This window comes from Silurus meridionalis, chromosome 15 (genome assembly GCF_014805685.1).
Source record: "Silurus meridionalis isolate SWU-2019-XX chromosome 15, ASM1480568v1, whole genome shotgun sequence".
Lineage (NCBI taxonomy): Eukaryota > Metazoa > Chordata > Actinopteri > Siluriformes > Siluridae > Silurus > Silurus meridionalis.
The window spans coordinates 10,839,269-10,862,763 of NC_060898.1; the positions used below are offsets into that span (position 1 = coordinate 10,839,269).

At 36.8% G+C, this 23,495-nt stretch overlaps 2 protein-coding genes across 6 annotated transcripts in view; one reads left to right on the forward strand and one right to left on the reverse strand.

The window, feature by feature from the left end:
- Positions 1-1,757: 1,757 nt before the first annotated feature.
- On the forward strand, positions 1,758-21,032 carry tcerg1b (transcription elongation regulator 1b (CA150)). Its single transcript, XM_046867118.1, has 20 exons — positions 1,758-1,891; positions 3,387-3,615; positions 3,817-3,969; positions 4,368-4,635; positions 5,393-5,650; positions 6,141-6,341; positions 6,491-6,594; positions 6,673-6,761; positions 7,787-7,947; positions 8,043-8,121; positions 8,904-9,039; positions 15,071-15,160; positions 15,264-15,382; positions 15,922-16,072; positions 16,288-16,452; positions 17,068-17,250; positions 18,247-18,426; positions 18,752-18,835; positions 18,925-19,025; positions 20,382-21,032. The coding sequence occupies exons 1-20, from the start codon at positions 1,845-1,847 to the stop codon at positions 20,581-20,583; spliced, it is 3,000 nt and encodes a 999-aa protein (XP_046723074.1). The 5' UTR covers positions 1,758-1,844; the 3' UTR covers positions 20,584-21,032.
- Positions 21,023-23,495, reverse strand: part of ppp2r2bb (protein phosphatase 2, regulatory subunit B, beta b) — a 64,375-nt gene continuing 61,902 nt past the window's right edge. For all 5 annotated transcript variants that reach the window (XM_046867119.1, XM_046867120.1, XM_046867122.1 and 2 more), the window contains one exon: positions 21,023-21,955. In XM_046867119.1, coding sequence (XP_046723075.1) covers positions 21,676-21,955 — 280 coding nt within the window. In that variant the 3' untranslated portion in view covers positions 21,023-21,675. The remainder of the gene's footprint in view (positions 21,956-23,495) is intronic.

Sequence of the window (23,495 nt, forward strand, 5' to 3'; positions counted from 1 at the left end):
TTTTTTTTAGCTTCCTCTAAGAGGGATTTAATGTGTTTTGCACTGGGAAGAGGCTTCCCTCTAGCCACTCTGCCATAAACCTCAGAACAGTGGAGGGCTGCAAAGATGTTTGTCCTTCTGGAACTTTGTCCAATCTCCACACAGAATCACTTGAGCTTTGTGAAAGTGACCATCGGGCTCTTGTCACCTCTCTTACTAAGGCCATTCTCCACAGATTGCTCCATTTGGCTGGGTGATCAGCTCTTTGACAAGTCCTGGTTGGTCCATTTGAGAATTATGAAGACCACTGGGAATCTTTGCAGCAGAATTTTTTGTAGCCTTCCCCAGATGCTGTATGTGCCCTGCAACAATTTTTGAGCTCTGTAGGCAGTTCCTTTAACCTCACTGCTTGGTCTTTGTTCTCTAAATCATGTCCAATCAATTTAATTTATTGGTGCACTCCAATCAAGGTGTTAAAACATCTCAGCAATGATCAAAAGAAATGGGAGGCAACTGGGCTGAATTTCAAGTATTGTTGCAAAGTGTCTAAAATGTATATTGATGTGATATTTCAGTTTTCATTTCCCATTTCATACATTTGCAAACAATTGTAGAAGTCTGTTTTCACTTTGTCATTATGTGGTATGCAACATAAAAAAAAGTGAAAAAAGTTAAAGGAGTCTGAATACTTTTTGAATGCACTGTGTATATATGTATAGAGGAGATATGAGTTTAAAATGTCCAGTGGCCTCAGGTGACTATACAGAGATCATGTAGTAATTATACCTTAATGTGCAAAGATTACATGTAAATAATCAGGTATAAAACAAGAAAAATGGTAGTACAAATGACAAGAATAAAGTTGTGCATTTATTTTGTTTGCTTTTTAAACAAGGGTCAACAAGGAAATGTACGAGTATGTGTCTAAGATAAGGATATGGTCATAAAGGTCATGTTTATTTCAGCATTTGAATTAAAAGTTCAGAAGTCTGATATCTGATAGGAAAGAAACTGTTTTTGAGTCTGCTAGTGTGAGGTGAAGACTTCTGTGAACAGACCATGGTTGGGGTGAGAGTTACCAATGATAAAAAATTTTAATATCCTTTTTCATCTTATGTGATGGCTGCCTTTTATGGAATGTAGCTGGAAACCAGTGATGTATCCAGCAGTTTCTTCACCCACTGAAGGACCTATAATCTGAGACCGTGCAGTTGCTGTAACACACTTTGATGCATTTTGTTAGGATGTTTTCAGTAGTGCAACAATAAAAGTTCAGGATGGCACTGGTACTTTTCATTGTTTGTATTATAACACATTATATGTGTGTTTGCCACATACCACTCTCATTCTAGCAATAGTTAATTTCTTTGAAACCGTTACTACACTTTCTATAGGCTGTGGTATAGTCTGTGTTAGCATGTCAAAACAGATAATGTAAAACAGCGCTTACGCTCATGTTATATTGCTTAATTATGGTGCTATGATTTGTCGTCCAATTGTCTTGCAGTCTACCAGTCCTGGGCATGCATGCCTTAGAGCATGTACTGTTGAGCAAACTTTACATCCATCGTCAGTTCACGTTTAGTTCTAGTTAAACGCCAACAGTATTTAATGTCTATTCATCATAGAGAGCATTCAATTACTTCATTTTCTTTCCTGAAATGCCCTTTAGGAAATTTAGTGATGTATGACGTTCCTTTAAGAAAAGGAGTTTTAGGAACTGTGATGTGTGACTGATAGATCTCTGGACCAATCATCTGTGTGAGATCACACGGCCGCTTGCCAAGTGCAGCCAATGAGATACGAGGATCTAGTCAAAGGGGGTTTTGTCAGCAGGAAGTTGTCTGTTTGGATCTTTTGGTAGAATGGCGGAGCACATAGAGGGAGAAAACAGTGCAGCTGGTGATAGCAGGTGAGAGCGGCTTGTAATTAAATATGACCAAAGAATTGCCAGTTTTTTTAGTTGACGCTCTGTGGAGACGAGCAGTTCCATGGCGAATTCACTGTTGCAGCTTAGCTATCAGGCTAATATTAGCGAACTACTCTTTCCCAAACCAAGTAGAAATACATTTCACAATTACAGAGGTATTAGAGTTTTGGGGGGGTTCACTGTAACTACAACAATGATTCAAATTGAGCTAGACTGGTATATACATCTGTGCATTTTAGTAGGTAATAATTGGTGCATGAAGCGGCGATAACAGGACTGTGTTGTATTTTACACTAGCTCACTTTCAGCTAGCTGACAGAAATAATTGTTCTTGCTGCCCATAAAACTGATGTAACGATATAATTTACAAGCAGCCTCAGATTTTTTTTCTACTGGTTAGTGGTATATATATATATATATATATATATATATATATATATATATATATATATATTTGTATAAATTGGTCACTGTTATCTATTGAAGCTATTGCTAACGCTGGCAACTTCTGCCTAGCAAAAGCTTTTGCAAATCGACGTCACGCCGCGCTGCATTGTGGGAGCATTCCGCCATTCTTGAAGGTTTAGCGCTTTGTTCACGCTGCGAGAGCTGGATGGTGTTACGTTTTTATTGTAATTTCGTTTTTTTGGGTGCAAAAAATGTTGGGAATGCTTATTAACTCACTTAGTGGTCTGTAAACAATGTGGCTGACTGTCAATGTGGGCCTAAACCTGATTCACCTAAACATCTGTACTTTCTGATTGAGAGCATGGATTGGCACAAAACATTTAAAGCTTTGTTCAGGAGAAGATTGTAATGACATCAGCAATCAATCATTCTGACAGGGTGAACACTTGGTTCACCTCACAACACAAACAGTATTTCTGTACGACATCCAACCAGTAAAAGCTTAAGAAAACTCAGTATAAAGTTCACACTTGTCAGCTTATAGTCATAGTCTCCACTAAGACATCAAATGATTTGTACTGTATATACAAGTATTTGTTTTATAATAATCGTCATACAAACAAAAAAAAGTTCTATATAAATCACTTTAAGTATGTTTCTGTTATCATGACGTCACACATGATGGTGAATGATGCTGAGTCTGCGCTCATGATTTAAGTTTACATTTCAAATAAAATTTTTATTAGTCACATACATGTAGTGTCCAACATGTAAACATTAAATTATAACTAAAAGTATGACACACACTAGAAAGATTTTATATATAATATAAATAAATATAAATTGCACAGAAGGGGGTGGATGTGTATGACAGATATACAGATTAAAGAAGTAATCCAGTGTGATTTGTCTTTAAAGTGCCGATCCAAAGCGATGTAGAATTCTCTCATTCATACAGTGGCAGCTTTCTGGTGGTGGGATTTTAACTCTCAATCTTCTGATCAGAAGTCCAACATCTTTGACACTGAGCTATTTCCTCCCCCAAGTTCACCATTTACTTTTCTTTCAGAATGGCCCTGCAGCAAGCTTTACGTTTTTCTAGCCCAGCTCCCCCTCCCAACACAGTGATGCGAGGTCCTCCACCACTTCTACGACCTCCACCACCTCCATTTGGCATGCTAAGAGGGCCTCCACCACCCCCCAGACCTCCATTTGGACGTCCACCTTTCGATCCGAGTATGTCAGCAATTCCCCCACCTGGTGCTATGCCACCACCAATTGCACCTCCTCATCTACAGGTACATTTACTTATTGCATTTCTCCCCAAAAACATTTTCCTAATGCTTAATTCGAACTAATGTGTGTTTTGTAATTTACTAATGTAATTTACTTGTGTAAATTATACAAAGATGTAAGTTGTAATGTGATTTGATGATTGAAAGCCAGCTAGATATTTTTAAGCCTACCTTTTTTTTTTTTATTTTTTATTGTATATTCAGAGGCCCCCATTTTTGCCACCACCTATGGGGAACATGCCTCCTCCTCCAGGCATGATTTTCCCTCCTGGAATGCACCCAGTACCAGCAGCTGGGGGTGCAGGAGGCACAGCAACTGAGGAGATCTGGGTGGAGAATACCACCCTGGAGGGAAAGGTACTGTTGGTTATAGCATGGAGGTTATTTCATGACTAGTTTCAGTGCTTTGGGCTGTAATTATTGTCATTTAATAAATAAATAAAAAAGTTAGTGTTCTTTTAGGTATTATCTATTTTAGTGCTACTTTTTCTTTTATATATATTTAAAATAAAAAAAAATATAATAATAAAAAAAATGTTATATATGTGTGTGTATGTATGTATGTATGTATGTAAGAAAAAAGAAGCACTGAAATAGATAATACGTAAAAGAACATTAACTTTTTTTTTTTGTTGTAAATCAGTATGAACTATTTTTCCAACATTTGTATGTGTTGGAAAAATATTTGAAATTTGTTAAATCAGCTGACTGCTCCACTCAGTCATGTATCCTTTATACCATGTGGCTTTTTCCAGGTCTACTACTACAATGCAAGAACTCGTGAGTCTGCCTGGACCAAACCAGAGGGGGTAAAGATCATTCAGCAGTCAGAGCTTACATCTATAGCAACTGCCCAAGTAGGAGCAACCGGATCTATGTCCAGCAGCCCTGCCTCTACTACCGCTAATACTGCAGCTACAGTGACTCCTGTCTCCAATCAGCAGGCTTCCCCCACCCACACCCTCACAGTCAGCCCTGAACGGACCAGTAGCCCCACACCCACTGTCTCCCAGCAAGTGGCCAGTGAGTACTGAACTCATAAGACCTGTCAAAATAAAAGGTTTTAGCTCAAATCCATATGACATCAAATCTGTAATTAAACACACAAGAACACAGAGAACTGGACCATGGTGCACTTTATTAAATAAATTCTCATTGATTTTACACTAATGCAGTATTGTTGCACCAAATCTTAACTGCTTTAATACAAGATACACAAATTTGGATGGTCCTGTCAAGCAGACAAAAACATGAACATGATAAATATGACATGGCTTTGCATGGTTACACAACATACACCTGTTTTCTCTTAGGGTGTACTCAATTTTGTTGCTTGTTATTTTGGCAATAATGTATGTATGTTTTAGTTATTTTTCAGAGGACAGTAAATCTGTATTGCTATACAGCTGCACATTGACTACTCTAACAAATATCCAAGTTTAATTTCTATAGTATTGTACCTCGAAGATTCCCTACAATGGTTGCTGAAATGTGAGGGGTGCACTCACTTTTGTGAGGTTATATTTAAAAAAAAAAAAAAAAAAAGGTAAAAAAAGAGATTTGGATGAATTCTTTATATGAATTGGCCTAATGTGTAATATGTAAATTTTCTATGCATCATGTTGTAAAACCCAATGGTTTGGTTACTTTTATGTAAGATTTTGGTCTCTTGAACCAAACTAAGGTTTAAATATGTTTGTTGACAATATGCCTGATATGCTGCTCTTATGTAATGTCATTTGTTAAGCAGCTTGTTGTAATAATGTTTTGTTTCCTGTAGCGCCTGCTGTATCTGAGATGGCCACTGTAGTTTCTGCTCCTCCTGTCAGTGTTGGTGTTACTCCGGTTGCTGTTGTCAGTGTGCCAACAGTCACAGCTACTGTCACAGCAGGGCAGCCGGTGCCTTTACTTACTCGAACCCTCCCACCAGGTCTTCCCCATGCTATTGCACAGCCTTCTGCTGCAATCCCAGCATTTTCCCCGGTCATGGTGCCCCCATTTAGAGTGCCTTTACCTGGCATGCACATTCCTCTGCCAGGTATAGCAAAATATCACTCTCAAACTGTGTGTCTAATGTGTGAATTATTTGTTTAGTATCATTTAACAACTTCTGAAATGCTAAAAGTAAAACAGTCAACTGAGATTTTTGTTTTAGTGAATTTATTGAATCCTAGATGGTGCCAGAGTGCTTAATAGATATTCAATTCAAATATATTTATTACATTGCAAAAGCTTTTTGGAATCCAATTCATATTTTACCTTTGTTGATGGTGCAGTTCAATTAATTTTCAAATAAATAGAAAATTCTAATTGTGCATTTACTGATGTTTAGCTCACATAGTTATCAAAAGGCATGTGCTTTTTATTTACTTTAACAGTTTTAGAGAAATTATGTTGCATGAGTTGTAATGATATAAAATTATCTCTAAGATTTTGCTCATCTTACACATTATGGAGTAATTCTATGTAAGTCTTTAGCTACTTTTTACATTTATGATAATGATGTATGCATTTATTTATAAATTTAGGAATGTTACCGAGCATGGGCCCTCCTTTGGTACCCATGATGCACCCACAGCTGGCCATCACAGCAGCTCCTGCTGCCTTGGCTGGTGCACACCCACTGCTAGAATGGACTGAATATAAAACAGTGGATGGCAAGACTTACTACTACAATAATCGTACTCAGGAATCCACATGGGATCAACCTGGTGAACTAAAGGAGAAAGGTGGATTGCAATTATTTGCATATATTATTATAAAAGATTTTTGTCAATTATTTCAACAACCCAAATAGAAAGTTCTGAATATATGAATATATATATATATATAAAATTTTATTTATTTATTTATTTATTTATTCTGTTTAATCATTTAGATAAGAATGGAAATGAAGCCAAAGATGACCAGTCTGCTGATGATTCTGAGGCCATGGAAATTGATGTAGAACTGAAAGCTGAAGCTTCCATTCTGTCCAAAGAGGTAAAAGCAGTTCTTTTTTTAATTATTATAATTCTGAAAATAACTCCATGTTTAAAGCTTTTTATTCTGTTCTGGAAGACATTAAAGGAGGAAGAAATGACCGAAGAAGAAAAAGCAGCTCAAAAAGCTAAGCCAGTGGCCACCAACCCTATCCCTGGAACTCCCTGGTAAGGTTTATGGAGAGAATTATTTATTTATTTTTTTTTTTTATTATAGTTTTATTGATGTCAATATTATAGTTTTATTGACAATGAAAAGTCAAGTCAAAACATGGAAAAGAAAACCAAAAAAGGATTGGAACAAGAATGTCAGTGCTAGGTTCTTCCTTGTTTAAGTCATGTATAAGTATTTCCAAAGGAAGATATTTTTGGGTACACCACAGCTGATGGGCTAGAGTAAAAAAGTCTGACTAGTCTGATGGACATATAATTGAATGGCGTTTCAAGAAGAAAGAAATCGACTTTGGTGCAGGACCGGCTTAAGTCATTAAATATAAAACCAAAGTTTGTCCTTACAAACAGAAATGGCTCTGTATTACCTCAAAAAAGCCATTTATTTGTGGTTGAGTTCAGTAGGGGGAAACATGAAACGCCCTTGAAATGTTTAAAGGAAGGGGAGAAAACAGGAACATTCTTTTTCTGTCTACAGAAAAACAGAATGGAGAAGTTCATTCAGCTGCCTCCAGAAAGTTAGTAGCTGCTTCCACAGTGGCAATTAACGTTATCTTTCCTGTGTGTGAACAGCGAAGTCTAGCTGGATACGCTTAGCCTCTGTATGCTCCTGGGTCCACCAGTCTTTTGCACACCCCTCCAAACATCTCTCAATCACCTGGCTTCATGCTTTTCTTAGTGTTTTGTGATGTTGATGGAGAAATAGGAAAATCCTTATCCCTGCCATTTTCCCTTTTCTTTCACATTTATTGAATAAGCAGAAAGTATACAAAAAAAGGGCGTGATAAGAGAATAGTTTCGAAGCGGTGCGAAACTCTTAAGCTGCCATCTTGCCTGGGGTCATGTGACCAACAAGGAAATTTTCTTTTAAATTTCATTACTTATGGTAATCAACAACATGCTATACTAATTACATCACCTTTTTTATATATATATATATATATATATATATATATATATATATATATATATATATATATATATATAATTTTTTTTTTTTTTTTTTTCTTCTCATTTTGTAGGTGTGTGGTGTGGACCGGTGATGATCGTGTGTTCTTCTACAATCCCACAACTCGACACTCCATGTGGGATCGACCAGATGAGTTGGTTGGTCGGGTGGATGTGGATAAATACATCCAAGAACCTCCACACAAGAGGACTTTGGATGATGCAAGGAAAGCGGGTATAAACCTTATTTAAACAGATCATTACCAGGAAAGATTTACTGAGGATTCATACACAGATTGTCAATGAAGCAGTGCAATCGTTCTATTTTAGTCACAGGCATCAGCAACGAGGACCCTGAAGCCAGCACAGAAGAAACACAAGATGAGCCATCTAAGGCTAAGAAGAGGAAGTAAGTACCATTTCCTATTTAATATAGAAACAGCAAGGGACCATTTAAACAATACTGAAAGACAACTAGCTTCTGCTGTGTTGAACTATGAGCATGAAGAATGAACATAGTTTATTTATTTCAGAAGATTTAAACCTACATGTGTCCATAATAAATTCATTGTTAATTGGACCTTTTATTTTGGTTTTTACATTGGAGAATTTTTTTGTCAAAATGCACCCAATGCTGATTTTAACTTTCATCATTTGTACTCGGGTCTGTAATGAGTGGTGACGTCGTATTGTCCAGATTTACCAAGTCAAATCAGTCACTGTTTCCCATCAGTGCCCTTCAAGCCTGCTTCTCCCTGACCCCAAACAGTGGTCGTGTTGCACTGGGGACTATTTTTCAGGGAACGCTTCTAAGCTCTGGCGATGCCAACATGGGCCTCCAAGGTAACCCACCTTGCTTGACCTCTCTCTAGCCTGCATTAGGAAAACCCCAGTGAAGCAATCGAAACGCCCTCATTTGAACCCTGATTTTTTTTTTTATTTCTAATTTTGAGTAATAGGAATTCAGAGATTATAGTAAGGGAGGACACAGACATTAGGCCTAATTACTGTCATGTTCAAGACCAAAAACCCCTTCTAATTAAAAAAAAAAAAAAAAAAAAAAAAAAAAGAAGGAATGGTCAAAGGATGAAGATCATAATCAGTCTGTATGTCTCTTTCCTTAAAATATGAAATTGCACATGTACCAGCCATTCTCTCTGAATCTTTCCCCCTGCTGTTTTTTTCCTGCAGGAAAGAGGAGGCGATGGAAAGTGATGCTGAGAAAGAGGCGGCTGTGGAGGCCGAGCTGAAGGCAGCTCGGGATCGGGCAGTTGTACCCCTGGAGGCCCGTCTTAATCAGTTCAAGGACATGCTGCTGGAGAGAGGGGTAAAATACTTCAACGCAATACTCTAACCAGCTCTGTAATGTTAGACACATAAATCTGAATGGAAACCCACAAAGGTACAATCTTCAGTTTGTTCTCCTTCCTGTCCTCTTTCTTCGTAATTCTCTTGTTCGTGTTTCTCTCTTGCTTCTACTGACCTGTCTCTATTATTTGAGTAGCTGGACTAATTGTTCTAAACAGTTTATATGTTTGCATTTCCTGAGCTGCTCTTAGCCAGTTGTAATTGAAACAGTAAAATGTGGATATGGCTTAGGGGTGCATTATTATGAAAATGATGGGCTATTATTTAAAAAGTAGCTATATAACTGACAAATGTCCATAAACAGTTACATATTGCAAAGCACATGGATTTTATGCATCATATTTTTGTATTTTGTAATGAAAATACAGATGGGTGACAAATAAAAGGAAAAACATCAAAAAGTGGATGAGTGGATAAACATGAAGTGTACTGTAAGATCCAACTAAGCATTTCATATCCTACTCTGGGGCATCTCTCATCATGTATTCCCAATGATTGGGTGAAATACACATTCCTTGAGAGCAGACCTGAAAGCCTCCGGTGGGCACATTATGCTGCCATGTTTAGTATTTGACTTTCTTCCTGTCGACAAGCTTAGGAGTGTTCACTCCAATGCTCTGAAGGTATAGAAATAGGTGATAAAAAGGATGCAGATCATTTAATCTCTGCACTCAACAGATTTTGCTCCAAGACATGGTAGATAGCCCATATATTCCCATCTCTCATTGAAACACATATTGAGGGAATACTTTTTTGAAAAACATTGTTCTGGTGGCCTTTGAAGGCCCAACACTTCGATGAAATATTGTCTTTGTTTTTCCTTCAATTTGTTGCCTGTCTGTAAGTCATCTTCGCAAGGTGATGCAGATTTAACTGGCAGTACAAATTTCACATGCTCTATTTACTCCTCTAGAAATTGTATTATTTATTGGATACATTTTAACATTAAATTGGCATATAAATGGCATCAAAAATATTGGCACCAATGTTATAGTGCAGTCCTAGTTTACTTCTTGAAATAGTTTCATAAGCGTTTTTTTTGTGAGGATTAAATTTTGTCCCCCTCAATTTCAGTTTGCATATTTTGATTACTTTTACTGTGTACTTTAAAGCTTTGGGTTAAGCATTGACATTCTTCTTAGGTTTACCTGAAATGCACATGTGTAGCCACTGTTGGACTATATAGTACCTCCAGAACAATTATACCCCATGTGATTTTCTCATTTTGCTGTATTGTAGTATCAAACTGAGGCCTATCAGAAGTTTTCTCTCTGAGTCACTTTTTTAAACTTGACCTCTGAACTTTCCAAATTGTACATTTTGGCATTTCTTTCATTCCTCAATGCAAATTCTCTCCAGCTCTTCCAAATCATATAAATCTTGATGGACAGTAATTTTCAGCAGGTTTTACCACAGTTTTAAATGTGGGCTTTGGGTCTTCCCTTCTCAAACACAGACCTCCTTTTATTCCCAAGCCAATTTTTTTTTGGCCCAGTGCCTTAACTCTTTATTCTGATGGAAATTAAATATTCACTCTAAACACAAATATGCCAAACCCTGGTAGGAACAGGTTCTTTTCAACATTTTGCTGGTGTTTGACTTCATCCAAGTTGCCCTTGATGGCAACACGCAACATTTACTTTTGCTCACACTCTATTTAACAGCATAATGCTACCATCACCCCTTGATTGAAACAGTTTGTTTATTTGATTTGTGCCAAATATTACACTTTTCTTTGAGTCCGAATGGTCTCAACATTTTCAAAAACTATCAGGTTTTTTTCTGTGTACCTTTTTCGTATTTCTTAGATTAAGCTTTCTTTTGGTCTTTTTTGGACTTTTATTTCTCCCTTTTTCATCAGTGATCTCTGCAATGCCTTCAGTATTGTAGTTGGATACAGGAGTTGTGCCCTAAGTTTTCCTCTTAAATACGTGTACTCTGCTGATAATCATTTTAAGTTTGACCTTCCACAGTCAGTGGACAGAGATGGCTTTAAAATGAACACAACCGTAAAATGAAGTGTATATATTTTGGATATATACTAAAAAAAATAAATAAATATATTAATATATATATAATATATACATACATACAGTATAGACCAAAAGTTTGGACACACCTTCTCATTCAAAGAGTTTTCTTTACTATGAAAATTGTAGAGTCACACTGAAGGCATCAACACTATGAATTAACACATGTGGAATTTTTTATATATATATATATATATATATATATATATATATATATATATATATAACTAACAAGAAAGTGTGAAACAACTGAAAATATGTCATATTCTAGGTTCTTCAAAGTAGCCACCTTTTGCTTTGATTACTGCTTTGCACACTCTTGGCATTCTCTTGATGAGCTTCAAGAGGTAGTCACCTGAAATGGTTTTCACTTCACAGGTGTGCCCTGTCAGGTTTTATAAGTGTGATTTCTTGCCCTATAAATGGGGTTGGGACCATCAGTTGTGTTGTGCAGAAGTCAGGTGGATACACAGCTGATAGTCCTACTGAATAGACTGTTAGAATTTGTATTATGGCAAGAAAAAAGCAGCTAAGTACAAAAAAAACGAGTGGCCATCATTACTTTTAGAAATGAAGGTCAGTCAGTCCGAAAAATTGGGAAAACATTGAAAGTGTCCCCAAGTGCAGTCACAAAAACCATCAAGCGCTACAAAGAAACTGGCTCACATGCGGACTTCTCCAGGAAAGGAAGACCAAGAGTCACCTCTGCTGCGGGGGATAAGTTCATCCGAGTCACCAGCCTCAGAAATCGCAGGTTAACAGCAGCTCAGATTAGAGACCAGGTCAATGGCACACAGAGTTCTAGCAGCAGACACATCTCTACAACAACTGTTAAGAGGAGACTGTGTGAATCAGGCCTTCATGATAGAATATCTGCTAGGAAACCACTGCTAAAGAAAGGCAACAAGCAGAAAAGACTTGTTTGGGCTAAAGAACACAAGGAATGGACATTAGACCAGTGGAAATCTGTGCTTTGGTCTGATGAGTCCAAATTTGAGATCTTTGGTTCCAACCACCAAAGATTCTGTGTCTTTGTGAAACGTGGAAAAGGTGAACGGATGGACTCTACATGCCTGGTTCCCACCGTGAAGCATGGAGGAGGAGGTGTGATGGTGTAGGGGTGCTTTGCTGGTGACACTGTTGGGGATTTATTCAAAATTGAAGGCATACTGAACCAGCATGGCTACCACAGCATCTTGCAGCGGCATGCTATTCCATCCAGTTTGCGTTTAGTTGGACCATCATTTATTTTTCAACAGGACAATGACCCCAAACACACCTCCAGGCTGTGTAAGGGCTATTTGACCAAGAAGGAGAGTGATGGGGTGCTGCGCCAGATGACCTGGCCTCCACAGTCACCGGACCTGAACCCAATCGAGATGGTTTGGGGTGAGCTGGACCGCAGAGTGAAGGCAAAAGGGCCAACAAGTGCTAAGCATCTCTGGGAACTCCTTCAAGACTGTTGGAAGACCATTTCAGGTGACTACCTCTTGAAGCTTATCAAGAGAATGCCAAGAGTGTGCAAAGCAGTAATCAAAGCAAAAGGAGGCTACTTTGAAGAACCTACAATATGACATATTTTCAGTTGTTTCACACTTTTTTGTTATGTATATAATTCCACGTGTTAATTTATAGTTTTGATGCCTTCAGTGTGAATCTACAATTTTCATAGTCATGAAAATAAAGAAAACTCTTTGAATGAGAAGGTGTGTCCAAACTTTTGGTCTGTACTGTGTGTGTATGTGTGTGTATATATATATATATATATATATATATATATATATATATATATATATATATATATATATATATATTATATAAATTAAGGCTGCAGCTTACTATTATACAATAGATACAAAAAAGAATTGTTAGATGTTTATTATATTTGTTATATTTAAAACCATTAAGGATATTTATGGATAAAAGTGTACTTAAAAATGCAAAAGCCACATATTGAGGTCTTTCATTTATACATTTTTATAGTGGCTGCTTGTTGCGGAGTGCCTTTAAACAAATTCACTCATGCTGGGTTGTTTAGTTTCTGTAAAAAGAAATACAAATATAATAAATAAACAAAAAAAAGCATTTAAGTATGCAAGTTGAAGCAATTTGTGTAAATCAACATTTGTATTGTATTTTGCAGATGGCATGTTGACAACCATGCTAAAAACAATATATCTAAACGAAAATACCAAAACATTGTTGTATTTGAGAAAGAGACATTTTGTTCAGTGACGATATAAGCTTTTAGAATGTGTGTGTGTGTCTATAAATAAAATATATAATTTAAATGCATAAATTAAATATATACATTGAAAAGCATTTGAACGAAGTAAAGCTGCAGTAAATCACGTTTGAAAACAGATGTTAACTGTTGTAGTGGACAAACGCTATAAAAAGAGAATGGAACAGAGAGACGCAGCAAGCTAACAGGCTTGATTAAAAAAAAAAAAGAGAGGAAAAAAAATACATTAGTGTACAAATGCATAATTATTAGCTGCAAACCACAAGTTATGAAAAATTTGATCATTTACTGCTGCTGTTATTTGCTACTTTTAGATTTTGTTAGTTCACACTGTTTTAATTAAAATATTGCGAGCTGATTACGCAGCCTGATGCTCGCGAGTCATGACAGATCAACGTGACTGTCCCAAAGTTAGTAAACAAACAGTTTACACATTAGCACTTCATTAAACTACACTATTTTAACATGATCAGGATTGTACAGTTTTTGCTTAATGTGCTGTTACGCCTTCATCCGTGACACCAGTGTGCTTTCTTTTTCACGTGCTCGTGCTTCACTGTGGTACTTCCATACCACATAAGCTCAGCTTTGCATAACTTCCAGAGTTTTCTTTGTTGCATTTAATATAAAATGCTCCCATTACTTGGGCTGCACACTTTTTTTCCCCCGCTGCCGGTTGACCCTGTAGTGTCAGCCATTTTCTCAGGTGGCTGTTTTATCTTGCAGTCACGCTAAACCGTTGGCAATGAATTTCACTATCAATTATTATCGATTTCATCGATAAGTTGTTGCAGCCCTTTCTTGTGAATTAATATGTAAAACCTGCAGATATCTACAGAAGACTTCAAGAAGAGTACAGTGATTAGAAGCTCAGTAAGACAGCTCTGCAGTAAGACATTTAAATGGTGTAAACTTTTCAAAGCCTGTCAGTTAGGATCCTGGTTGTGGTGGTTCCCTGATGACAAAGTGAAGCAGGCAGTCCTACAACGGTTCATGCGTACTGCCAAATCTTTTAATGCCAAATCTAGTCTATAAGTGTATAAATCTGTAAGTGTATAAATGTAGCAGGGGAGTATGTCGAAAAATACTTGCAGTTTCCACTCCTTGAAATTTATTTAATTTTATAAACTCAAAAGTCCTGGTTTGATTTGATGCCCTCTCGTGTGTGTGTGTGTGTGTGTGTGTGTGTGTATTTAAAATCACTAGTGTGTGAGTACTTTCTGGAGGTGCTGTATAGTGACATTCTGTAATGCAAAAGTTCAAACAAAATAACTGATGTGTGTAACAGTATAAAATCTGGCCATGTGATTACAAAAATTGCATAGTATATGTGTAGTGCTTTTAACAGTGTTGTAATTTGAGGAAGCCAGATATAAATATATATCAATCACTGACCATGGTTTCTGAGGAAAGTGACAGTAGTGTAAAGTTGAATAATTACATTGCGTGAGTAGATAAGTGCACATACTCTGACTTTGTAATTAAAGAACATACACATGTTTATTCACTTTCTTGTTTTGCCTATTATACTGTAGCATGTAAAATGTATTTAATACAGGAAACTGTGCTTTAATCTGTTGTGTAATGATCTGTATTACACCTATACATTGCATCATACATTTTACATTACAGATTCATTACCAACAATAAATTCTTTATAGTTGACTTTTATTCTACTATTATTTTCTTAACCTGTTCATGTTCTTTATTAACAGGTTTCAGCCTTTTCCACATGGGACAAAGAGTTGCATAAAATAGTGTTTGATCCACGCTATTTACTTCTCAATCCCAAAGAGAGGAAGCAGGTCATAAATACTTTTACCTAGCAGTAAAAACTGCCTATTTTTGAATTATGCCATTTATTTGGCTGCTGTTTCTAAAATAGCAGTTTCTTTTTTGTATCTTCAGGTGTTTGATCAGTTTGTGAAGACTCGTGCTGAAGAGGAGCGAAAAGAAAAGAAAAACAAGCTCATGCAAGCGAAGGAAGATTATAAAAAGATGATGGAGGATGCCAGACTTAATGTTAGGTTTGTTGGAGGATTTTTTTTATCTTGTGATTCTTTATCATGTCATTAGTGAAGCTTGCTCTGCATGCCACATTTTAGTTATTTGCACAATGACTATATCTACTTTGCACAGACAATATATGGCCAAAATAGGTGAACACCTGACCATCCCTCAAATATGTGGACCTTTTCCCAAAATGTTCTCACAAATTTGGAAGCACAGAATTGTGTAAAATGTATCATGAATAATTCTCTTTGATGGACAGAAGTCTGTTTCAACATGACAGTGCTGAAGTCCATAAATCATGCTGCCATGAAGTTTGATGATCTCACTAATGCTCATGTGGCTGAATGGGGAAATGCTCACAGCCACATTCCAAAATGTACTTGTCATGAGTGGAGGCTCTTATCCCTTTTTGCCAGATAGTGACCCATTTGAAGTAGTAATGATCACAAATGAAATTTTGTTATTGATTTTGGTCATCCTTATAGAGAAAAAGAATAATACATTTTGTGCTTGCCTCTATTCACTGCACTCTTTTTGAAATGTTGTTATTTAGGACTACGTTCAGTGAGTTTGCTTCTAAAAATGCGAAAGATCCTCGTTTCAAGGCTATTGACAAGATGAAGGACAGAGAGGCCATGTTTACAGAGTTCATGACTGCCTTTAGGAAGAAAGAGAAAGAAGACTCCAAAAACAAAGGAGACAAGGTAAATCTAACTGGTTTTGAAGGCTGGTTGATATTCAAATAAAATATTGTTTGAGTATTCTGTAAAGTGCACAACAGTACATCTATTTTTTAAATAGTCAGATTTTAGCAAATGTCAAATGCAGACTGTTAACATTTGATGACTAATGACAGCTACTGGACTCGTCAGATTACCAAGGGAATCAAATTAAATCAGTTCTGTTTTCGTGTGTTTAGGTAAAACAGGAGTTTTTTGACTTGCTGTCAGACCACCACGTGGACATTCAGCAGCGTTGGAGCAAAGTCAAGGACAAGCTTGAGACGGATCAGCGCTACAAAGCTGTAGAGAGCTCAGCAGCTCGAGAGGAACTTTACAGACAGTATGTGGAAAAGCAAGCAAAGGTGTGGGCCTCTTTCTCTTAATCCTCTTACTGTTCTCAGAATTTTCTTATGTATCTATGTGCATTAGGGTTTAACACCACACACATTTGATATATAATCATGAAGATGCATTTTTAGTGCAACAGAAAGCAAGACTTTCCCTGATTGTTTCATTTTCTATTTTCAATTCACTTGTAGAAAATTACATGCTTAGAAGTGTGTTCCTTTTTCAAATGAGGGCGTGCAGGCTTAATATAAGTTTAAAGGTTTAAATTGTTCCATTTAATATATTCAACACAAAAATAATGATGCATACACACAGTCCCCTGTGAATGTATTGGACAGAGTAAATATCTTAAGTCCAAGATTTCTTTTGGTATTCATTGAAGGCATTTCAGTTTGAGGTCAAAAGATATATATGAAACAACTGATCAAAATGATTGGAACATGCGACTGACCGGCTTTTCCTGTGGCCCAGGTGTCCTGTTAGACGCGTTAATTAAACAATTAAAAGGTCTGAACGTCTGAAAGACTTTGCTGACTGTAATTTTTAAGTTAAAATAATTGGGATTGCACTGCATTGTACTGTAGTCTTATATAGTATATGTGATTGGCTCTGTTCCTGCCCTTCTGCAGAGTGTGGATGCTGAGAAGGAGAAAGAACTGGAGCGTCAGGCCCGTATTGAGGCAAGTTTGCGCGAGAGAGAGCGTGAAGTGCAAAAAGCCCGATCTGAACAGACCAAGGAGATCGACAGAGAGCGAGAGCAACACAAGCGTGAAGAAGCTATCCAAAGCTTCAAAGCTTTAATGTCCGATATGGTCAGTACACATTTGTGCGTATGGTGCTATTGATAACAATGACAACTATGTTTATGTAGTGCCTTTACGAGAAGTGTTGTGTTGTTGTTGTGTTGTTCAGCATGATGTAAACTGCATTGCAAAATGTACCAAATGAGTAGGAAAAAAAACATTCTATTTAGCAAAGAAAATGATTAAATACTGTATTTGCTAATTTGCAGTATTGCTAGAGAATACAGGAAACGGCTCTGCTTTGTCAACTACATAGTCTGCTGTAACTGTGTGTACCCACTTCTCTTGTGGTTTTTCTATTTGGTTTATTCATAAGAGTTCGACTGATAGTGGATTTTACCGATACACTTAGCTGTTGGACTGCCAATAACCAATTAATCAACAGATTAATCCACTTTAATGTTGTTGTTTTTTGTTTGTAATTGGTACTGGATTTTAAAAAATAGTACTGAACTTAAACACCTTACTGAATCATGAAAATGTGCTAAATGAAATAAATATGAATATTTTAATTATATTTATAAATATCGGGGAAAATAAGACATGCATTCTAACTAAAACAAAAAGTAACAATTAAAACAAACAAAATAAAAATATTTACATTCAAGATTAATAAAATATAAATAAATAAATACTTTTTTAAACAGGGGAAACTTAACTAGTCATGTTAAAGTACTTCTAGTTCTATTTTAATATTCAAAGTTAAGAAGCCTCAAATTATAACGGAGGAAGCAGAGCTGGTGTGCATGGTGTCCAGTGAGTCCACTTCCTTTTTGGCATCATAAAGCATGCCCACAAACAGCACGTGGCATCAGTGATTCGCCTCTAGAGGCCGCTCTCGTACTGTATAATGAAAGTGGATCTTCGGCACCCAAGTGTAAAAACTATCAATATAGATTTTTGCTGATAGTTCCAGCAATTACCTATTGGTGCTGATTTAATCTGCAAATCCGATGAATCGGACAAACTCCAAATCTGAATTTGTACGTTTGTTCTTGTGAATAGGTGAAGTCGACTGATGTCTCCTGGTCGGATACAAGGCGCATTCTGCGCAAAGATCATCGCTGGGAATCGGCGGCTCTGTTGGAGCGCCATGAAAAGGAGAAGTTGTTTGAAGAGCATGTGGAAGTACTCACTAAAAGAAAAAAAGAGCATTTTAGGCTGCTGTTGGATGAAACGACCATGGTGAGGGACAGCCTTCAAAAGAATAAAGCAATTGGTGTAAATGTATTTATTAATTATATAAAAAATTTGATTTATTACACAGCTGTATTGAAGCTCTTTTCTCCTGTTGCATGCAAAATTATTATTGCCTTTTAAAGGAGATATATATATATATATATATATATATATATATATATATATATATATATATATATATATATATATATATATATATAATTTTTTTTATTTTTTTTTATTGTCTTTAGTGTATATTGTACAAACACATTGATTTGCCTGACATGATGGTGAATAGAAGCGTTGGTGATATTGATTTTCCTTGTTGTAGATCACACTGACCACCACATGGAAGGAGGTAAAGAAGGTGATTAAAGATGATCCTCGGTGCATCAAGTTTTCAAGCAGCGATCGAGTGAGTAAACGAGCGAGCCTGATGTTTAGTGTAAGAGAGTTCTTCTAATAAACGCAGTGCTGACCTTACTGGCTTTCTTTCCTTAATAGAAAAGACAGCGGGAATTTGAAGATTACATAAAGGACAAATACATCACAGCCAAAGCTGACTTCAGAACGCTTCTAAAAGAGACAAAGTTCATTACGTATAGGTAATGAGTATTTTCATCTTTATTCTTTATTTTAAAGACCACTACATGAGTTCAAACAACAAATCTAACTTGCTTGTTGAAGTTTGGGGAAACCATTCCTATAGTAACATTTAAATCTTTCCTGAACTGAACTGTCTCACACTGTCCAACCAGTAGTGTAGTTCTAGTCTGGTTAATCCCAAAAGTGAAAAGGAAGCAAATTGCTTTCTGATCGTGACATTTTTCTCTATATCTGATTACAAACAGAATTGATTACTTTTTATCTGGTAGTTAACCTGACCAGTGACCTTCACAGTGTAAGAAAAGCAAACTTACTTCAGACATCTTTATGCTTCAGTTTTTTCCCCCTGCTATTGTATTTGTTTATCTAAAAATCCCCTTTGGACGAGCATAATTCGTTCGTGAATGTTCGTAGGTCCATTTGCTCGTATGTTCTAACTAGTTTTCCCCGTAAGAATGAATGTAAAAGTGATTTAATCCGTTCCGAACCCTCATTCGATCCCTTATTTCTGTACTTTAAAAGTATTTGTAGCCCATTTTAACAAACAAATACACTGCTAATTACCATAATGTAAACATAATTTAACACTTACCCATGTGGTAGTGGTTGATTGCGAGTGTGAGAGGCGCACCACGCTCATACTTTTCCACTATTTCCTTCTTGGTGTCAATGGTAATTCTATTTACTTTCGTTTTCCCAGCACCATCACTGATTTTCTTGGGAGACATTTTTTCAAGATTTCTAGTGAAATAAAAATAACACTAAAAACAAAAGTTAATTTTTTTTGCTGCACTGAACAACGAGAGCTAGTGACACGAGATGAACTAAGTGACCGATGCTACCCTCGGACGACAGCGGGGACCCGGCCGGTTTGCTCGTTTCTTCAACATTTGCTCGCAAACGTTTTGCGAGCAAGGTCACTCGTATCTTCGTTTGCTCGTACTATTAGTTGCCCGTACAATAGGGTTTTACTGTACCTCCAGAAAGTATTCATTCCCCAATTTAATTTTTTTTCCTTGCTTGTTTTCCAGCTCGTTTACTCTCAAGAGTCACTAAACTGTGTTTAGATATCAATTATTATATTAGCAGAATACAAAATAATCACAACTGAGTCCCTGTTCAATCATTCACAGTAAATGTAAAAATCATTGACAAATAGTCCTAATTTTGACTGCTAGAAAATTACTGCAAGTAAATATTTTCTGAGGTCTTTGTACATTATATACATTATATTATCTGCAGTGCTTTATATTTAGTGCCAGGAATTTCATTATTACCCCACTGACTTTCTTAAACATCAGTTTTTCATCAAAGAAACAAAAGCCAACGTGAACACACTTGCTTTCTTTGTTTAGATCCCGAAGACTGATTCAGGAATCGGAGCAGCATTTAAAAGACATTGAGAAAGTCCTACAGAATGACAAACGTTATCTGGTTCTTGATTGTGTCCCTGAGGAACGGCGAAAGCTCACCATGTTCTACATAGAGGATTTGGACCGCCGAGGCCCCCCACCTCCACCAACGGCGTCAGAGCCAACAAGACGCTCTACCAAGTGATTGTAGCCGGACATCTGAACTGATCACTCGGAATTGAATCCTGCACTGAGCACAGTAATTACCCAGAACATGTGTATATTTAATCTAAGCATGTACATCCGCTGGCTGTTGGGGTATTGGCTAGCACAAATTAAATATTCACGTTGGTCTGTGATTTATTATTATTTTTTGGCTGTGAAGCAGGGTCAAGCAAATCGATTTCTAGATGCAGCCATGCTTGGTTCATCAGCCTTATCTCTCTTCATGACCCAGAATATGTATTTTTAGGCAGGTACTGCTAAAACAGCAGGGACAGAAGTGTGTAAACCAGTGCAGTGTTCATTTTCAACAATGTACCCTTCTGTAAATGATGCAGATGTTTCATATTTCCTAATGTGGTTTGCTTATGACATGTTGCTGTTTCTGTAAGCAGTGACTGGAAAATAAACAGCCTCAGGCTTTTTCTTTTCTTCTTCTTTTCTTTTTTTTTTTTTTTCTTTTTCTTTTTAACATACATGAGTGGTTCTCAGCACCTACTTAGGATGCCATGACACGGGAAAGAAAAATGGCTTCCTCTTGATTACAAAAAAAAATAATTAAGAGTTTATTTAGAAAATTAAACAAAAGCAGTAAATTGCTACATAGGTTTTTTTTTTCTTTTTCTTTATTCCATCTTTTACTAATGCATTTCTGCACTATCCAAACTGTAGTCCTGGGTCATAATTCTCCTCCATTAATTCCAATGGTGAATAAATAGTAAAAAGAAAAAAGGTAACTTCCGTGGTACCATTAAGCTTATCTGCAACTTGTGAATGCGCAGGACACCTCGCATGGAAAGTGTTCCAGTTGTGCAGCAAAATCGGAACCGTCGTCCATTTTATTGCTGTCTGTATTGAACTTCGGTGCAGGAGATCTACAGAAGAGGAAAACTAATAAATGAAGCAGGTACCAGCCATCTTTGCATTTTGGCAACCTGAAATGAACAGTGCATATAATTCAGTGCAGTGGGTAATTAGGTAAAAAGTTAAAACCAAATCTTTTCCACTGTCATTTCCAGCCCCTTTTTGTCAGGAATCAGTTTCTGTCTCTGACGGACAGCTTTGGTGCTACATGCTAGTTGACTTTGTCCTGGAAAATGTAAAGGTTGTTGGTGGCGGCCACGGCGATAATATTCTCAGATGGGTGCCAGGCTGTGTGAAGGATCTTCTTACTGAGGTCTAGGCTGTCGACGCTGATCTCATCTTTACGCCGTTTGCCACCAACACACACCTTGCGGGGTTTGAGGATGGCTCGAGGTTTACTGTTTTCCCTGGATGCCTCCAGTGTGACATCACGCTTGGTGTTACGATCAAACATGCGGAAGAAGTTGTTGTAGGATCCAGTCATCAGGACACTGAGTAAAAAAAGAAGTGAATTGATTTGTAACAAAGTTCTCAGAGGTACATTATGTATACGGCATAAAATAAAGGTGGTTTAAGTGTTTATCAATAACTTTACCATGGTGTGCGATATAATGGGCTCATGGGAAGCTGGATAGGAGCCTGTATGATCATTTACACCCGAAAATTTATATTTATGAAAATCCTATTGTCCTTCCGAAGTCCTAAGTTTTTGTACATTGCTACAAATTCTAATGCACTTGGCGTGATTGATTTGCATGTTTAGACCTTTTTAGAAGAAATGAATATATACGAGTGCAACCAACAAGGAATATGAGTGGTACAATTACGGGCACCCAATTAAATTTATGAGTAAAATGTATTTTAAAATTATTCCAATTGATATTTTTAAATCTTTTAGTACACCCAGGTGACTAGGAACAGGAAATTGTTCCACCTTTTTTTTTTTTTCTTTTTTACCGGAGTACAAATGAGAGACATACATTGAACAAATTCCCTTAGTCATTCAGTGAAAATGTCCATTTCCATCATCAGGACAATAAGAAGTCTCAGTCAACTGAAAATGTTATGAATGTATCTATATTACGTCTCCACACTGTACAGAGGATTGTTTAAGTGGTCAGGAAAGAATCACAGCTAAAGAATTGCAGGGGCTCTTAAGACAGACTTCAGACCTACAAACATCAACTGCATCAAGTTGTTTGGAAAGTTGACAAAAATTGAGCATTCATTAAAAAACTCAAGCATCTTTAGTTTGCCAGACACCACTGGAACTAAAAGGACATCAGGTTCTATGTTCAGATGAAGCCTTTTTTGGCAAAACAAAAAAAAAAAGACCAGGGGAGATTTGGTGCACACAGATAAGGAGTCATCTGGAAAAATATCATGTTCACAGTTACATATAATAGTTACTCTTTAATGCATTTGAGGTATTTTTCAGATAAAAGTCCTGGACATTTAGTCAAGATACATGGCATCCCATCGGCATGGCATCAAGAGCCATCATTTCAGTTCTCCAACCTTATCAGGCATTTATAGGAGACTCAGATCTGTTATCATGGCAAAGGGTGCCAATATTTCTGCCACATATATATTTAACAATTAAAAAAAATAAAATAAAACTTGTTTCAGTTAGGTGAGATTTATGAGAACTGAGTATGTTTGTGAATTTGAGCTTAGGGTCACAGTCATCCTTGAGCATATTTAACAGAAGTGCCAATATTAGTTGAAGGCTCCCTCTCTCAGTCTCTCTCTCTCAGTCTCTCTCTCTCTCTCTCTCTCTCTTTTATATATTTTAGGGCTGTCAAAACTAACGCGTTAACACATTTCTTTTGATGCCACTAATTTTATTAATGCATGGTTAATGCAGCGCATTTCTGTTTGACCAATTTCATAAAAATGACAATAAATTAATATAAAAGAGGCAAAACGTTTGTTCACGGCGTCCTTTCTCTACCCCCACCTCTCTCTCTCTCTCTCTCTCTCTCTCTCTCTCTCTATATATATATATATACACACACACACAGTATATAT

Excerpts from the sequence above, each read along its gene's own strand:
- tcerg1b (XM_046867118.1), top strand. The coding sequence starts at position 1,845 with ATGGCGGAGCACATAGAGGGAGAAAACAGTGCAGCTGGTGATAGCAG. Across the intron at positions 15,161-15,263 it reads ATCCCAAAGAGAGGAAGCAG|GTGTTTGATCAGTTTGTGAA; the intron begins GTCATAAATACT and ends TTGTATCTTCAG. Across the intron at positions 19,026-20,381 it reads ACAAAGTTCATTACGTATAG|ATCCCGAAGACTGATTCAGG; the intron begins GTAATGAGTATT and ends TTCTTTGTTTAG.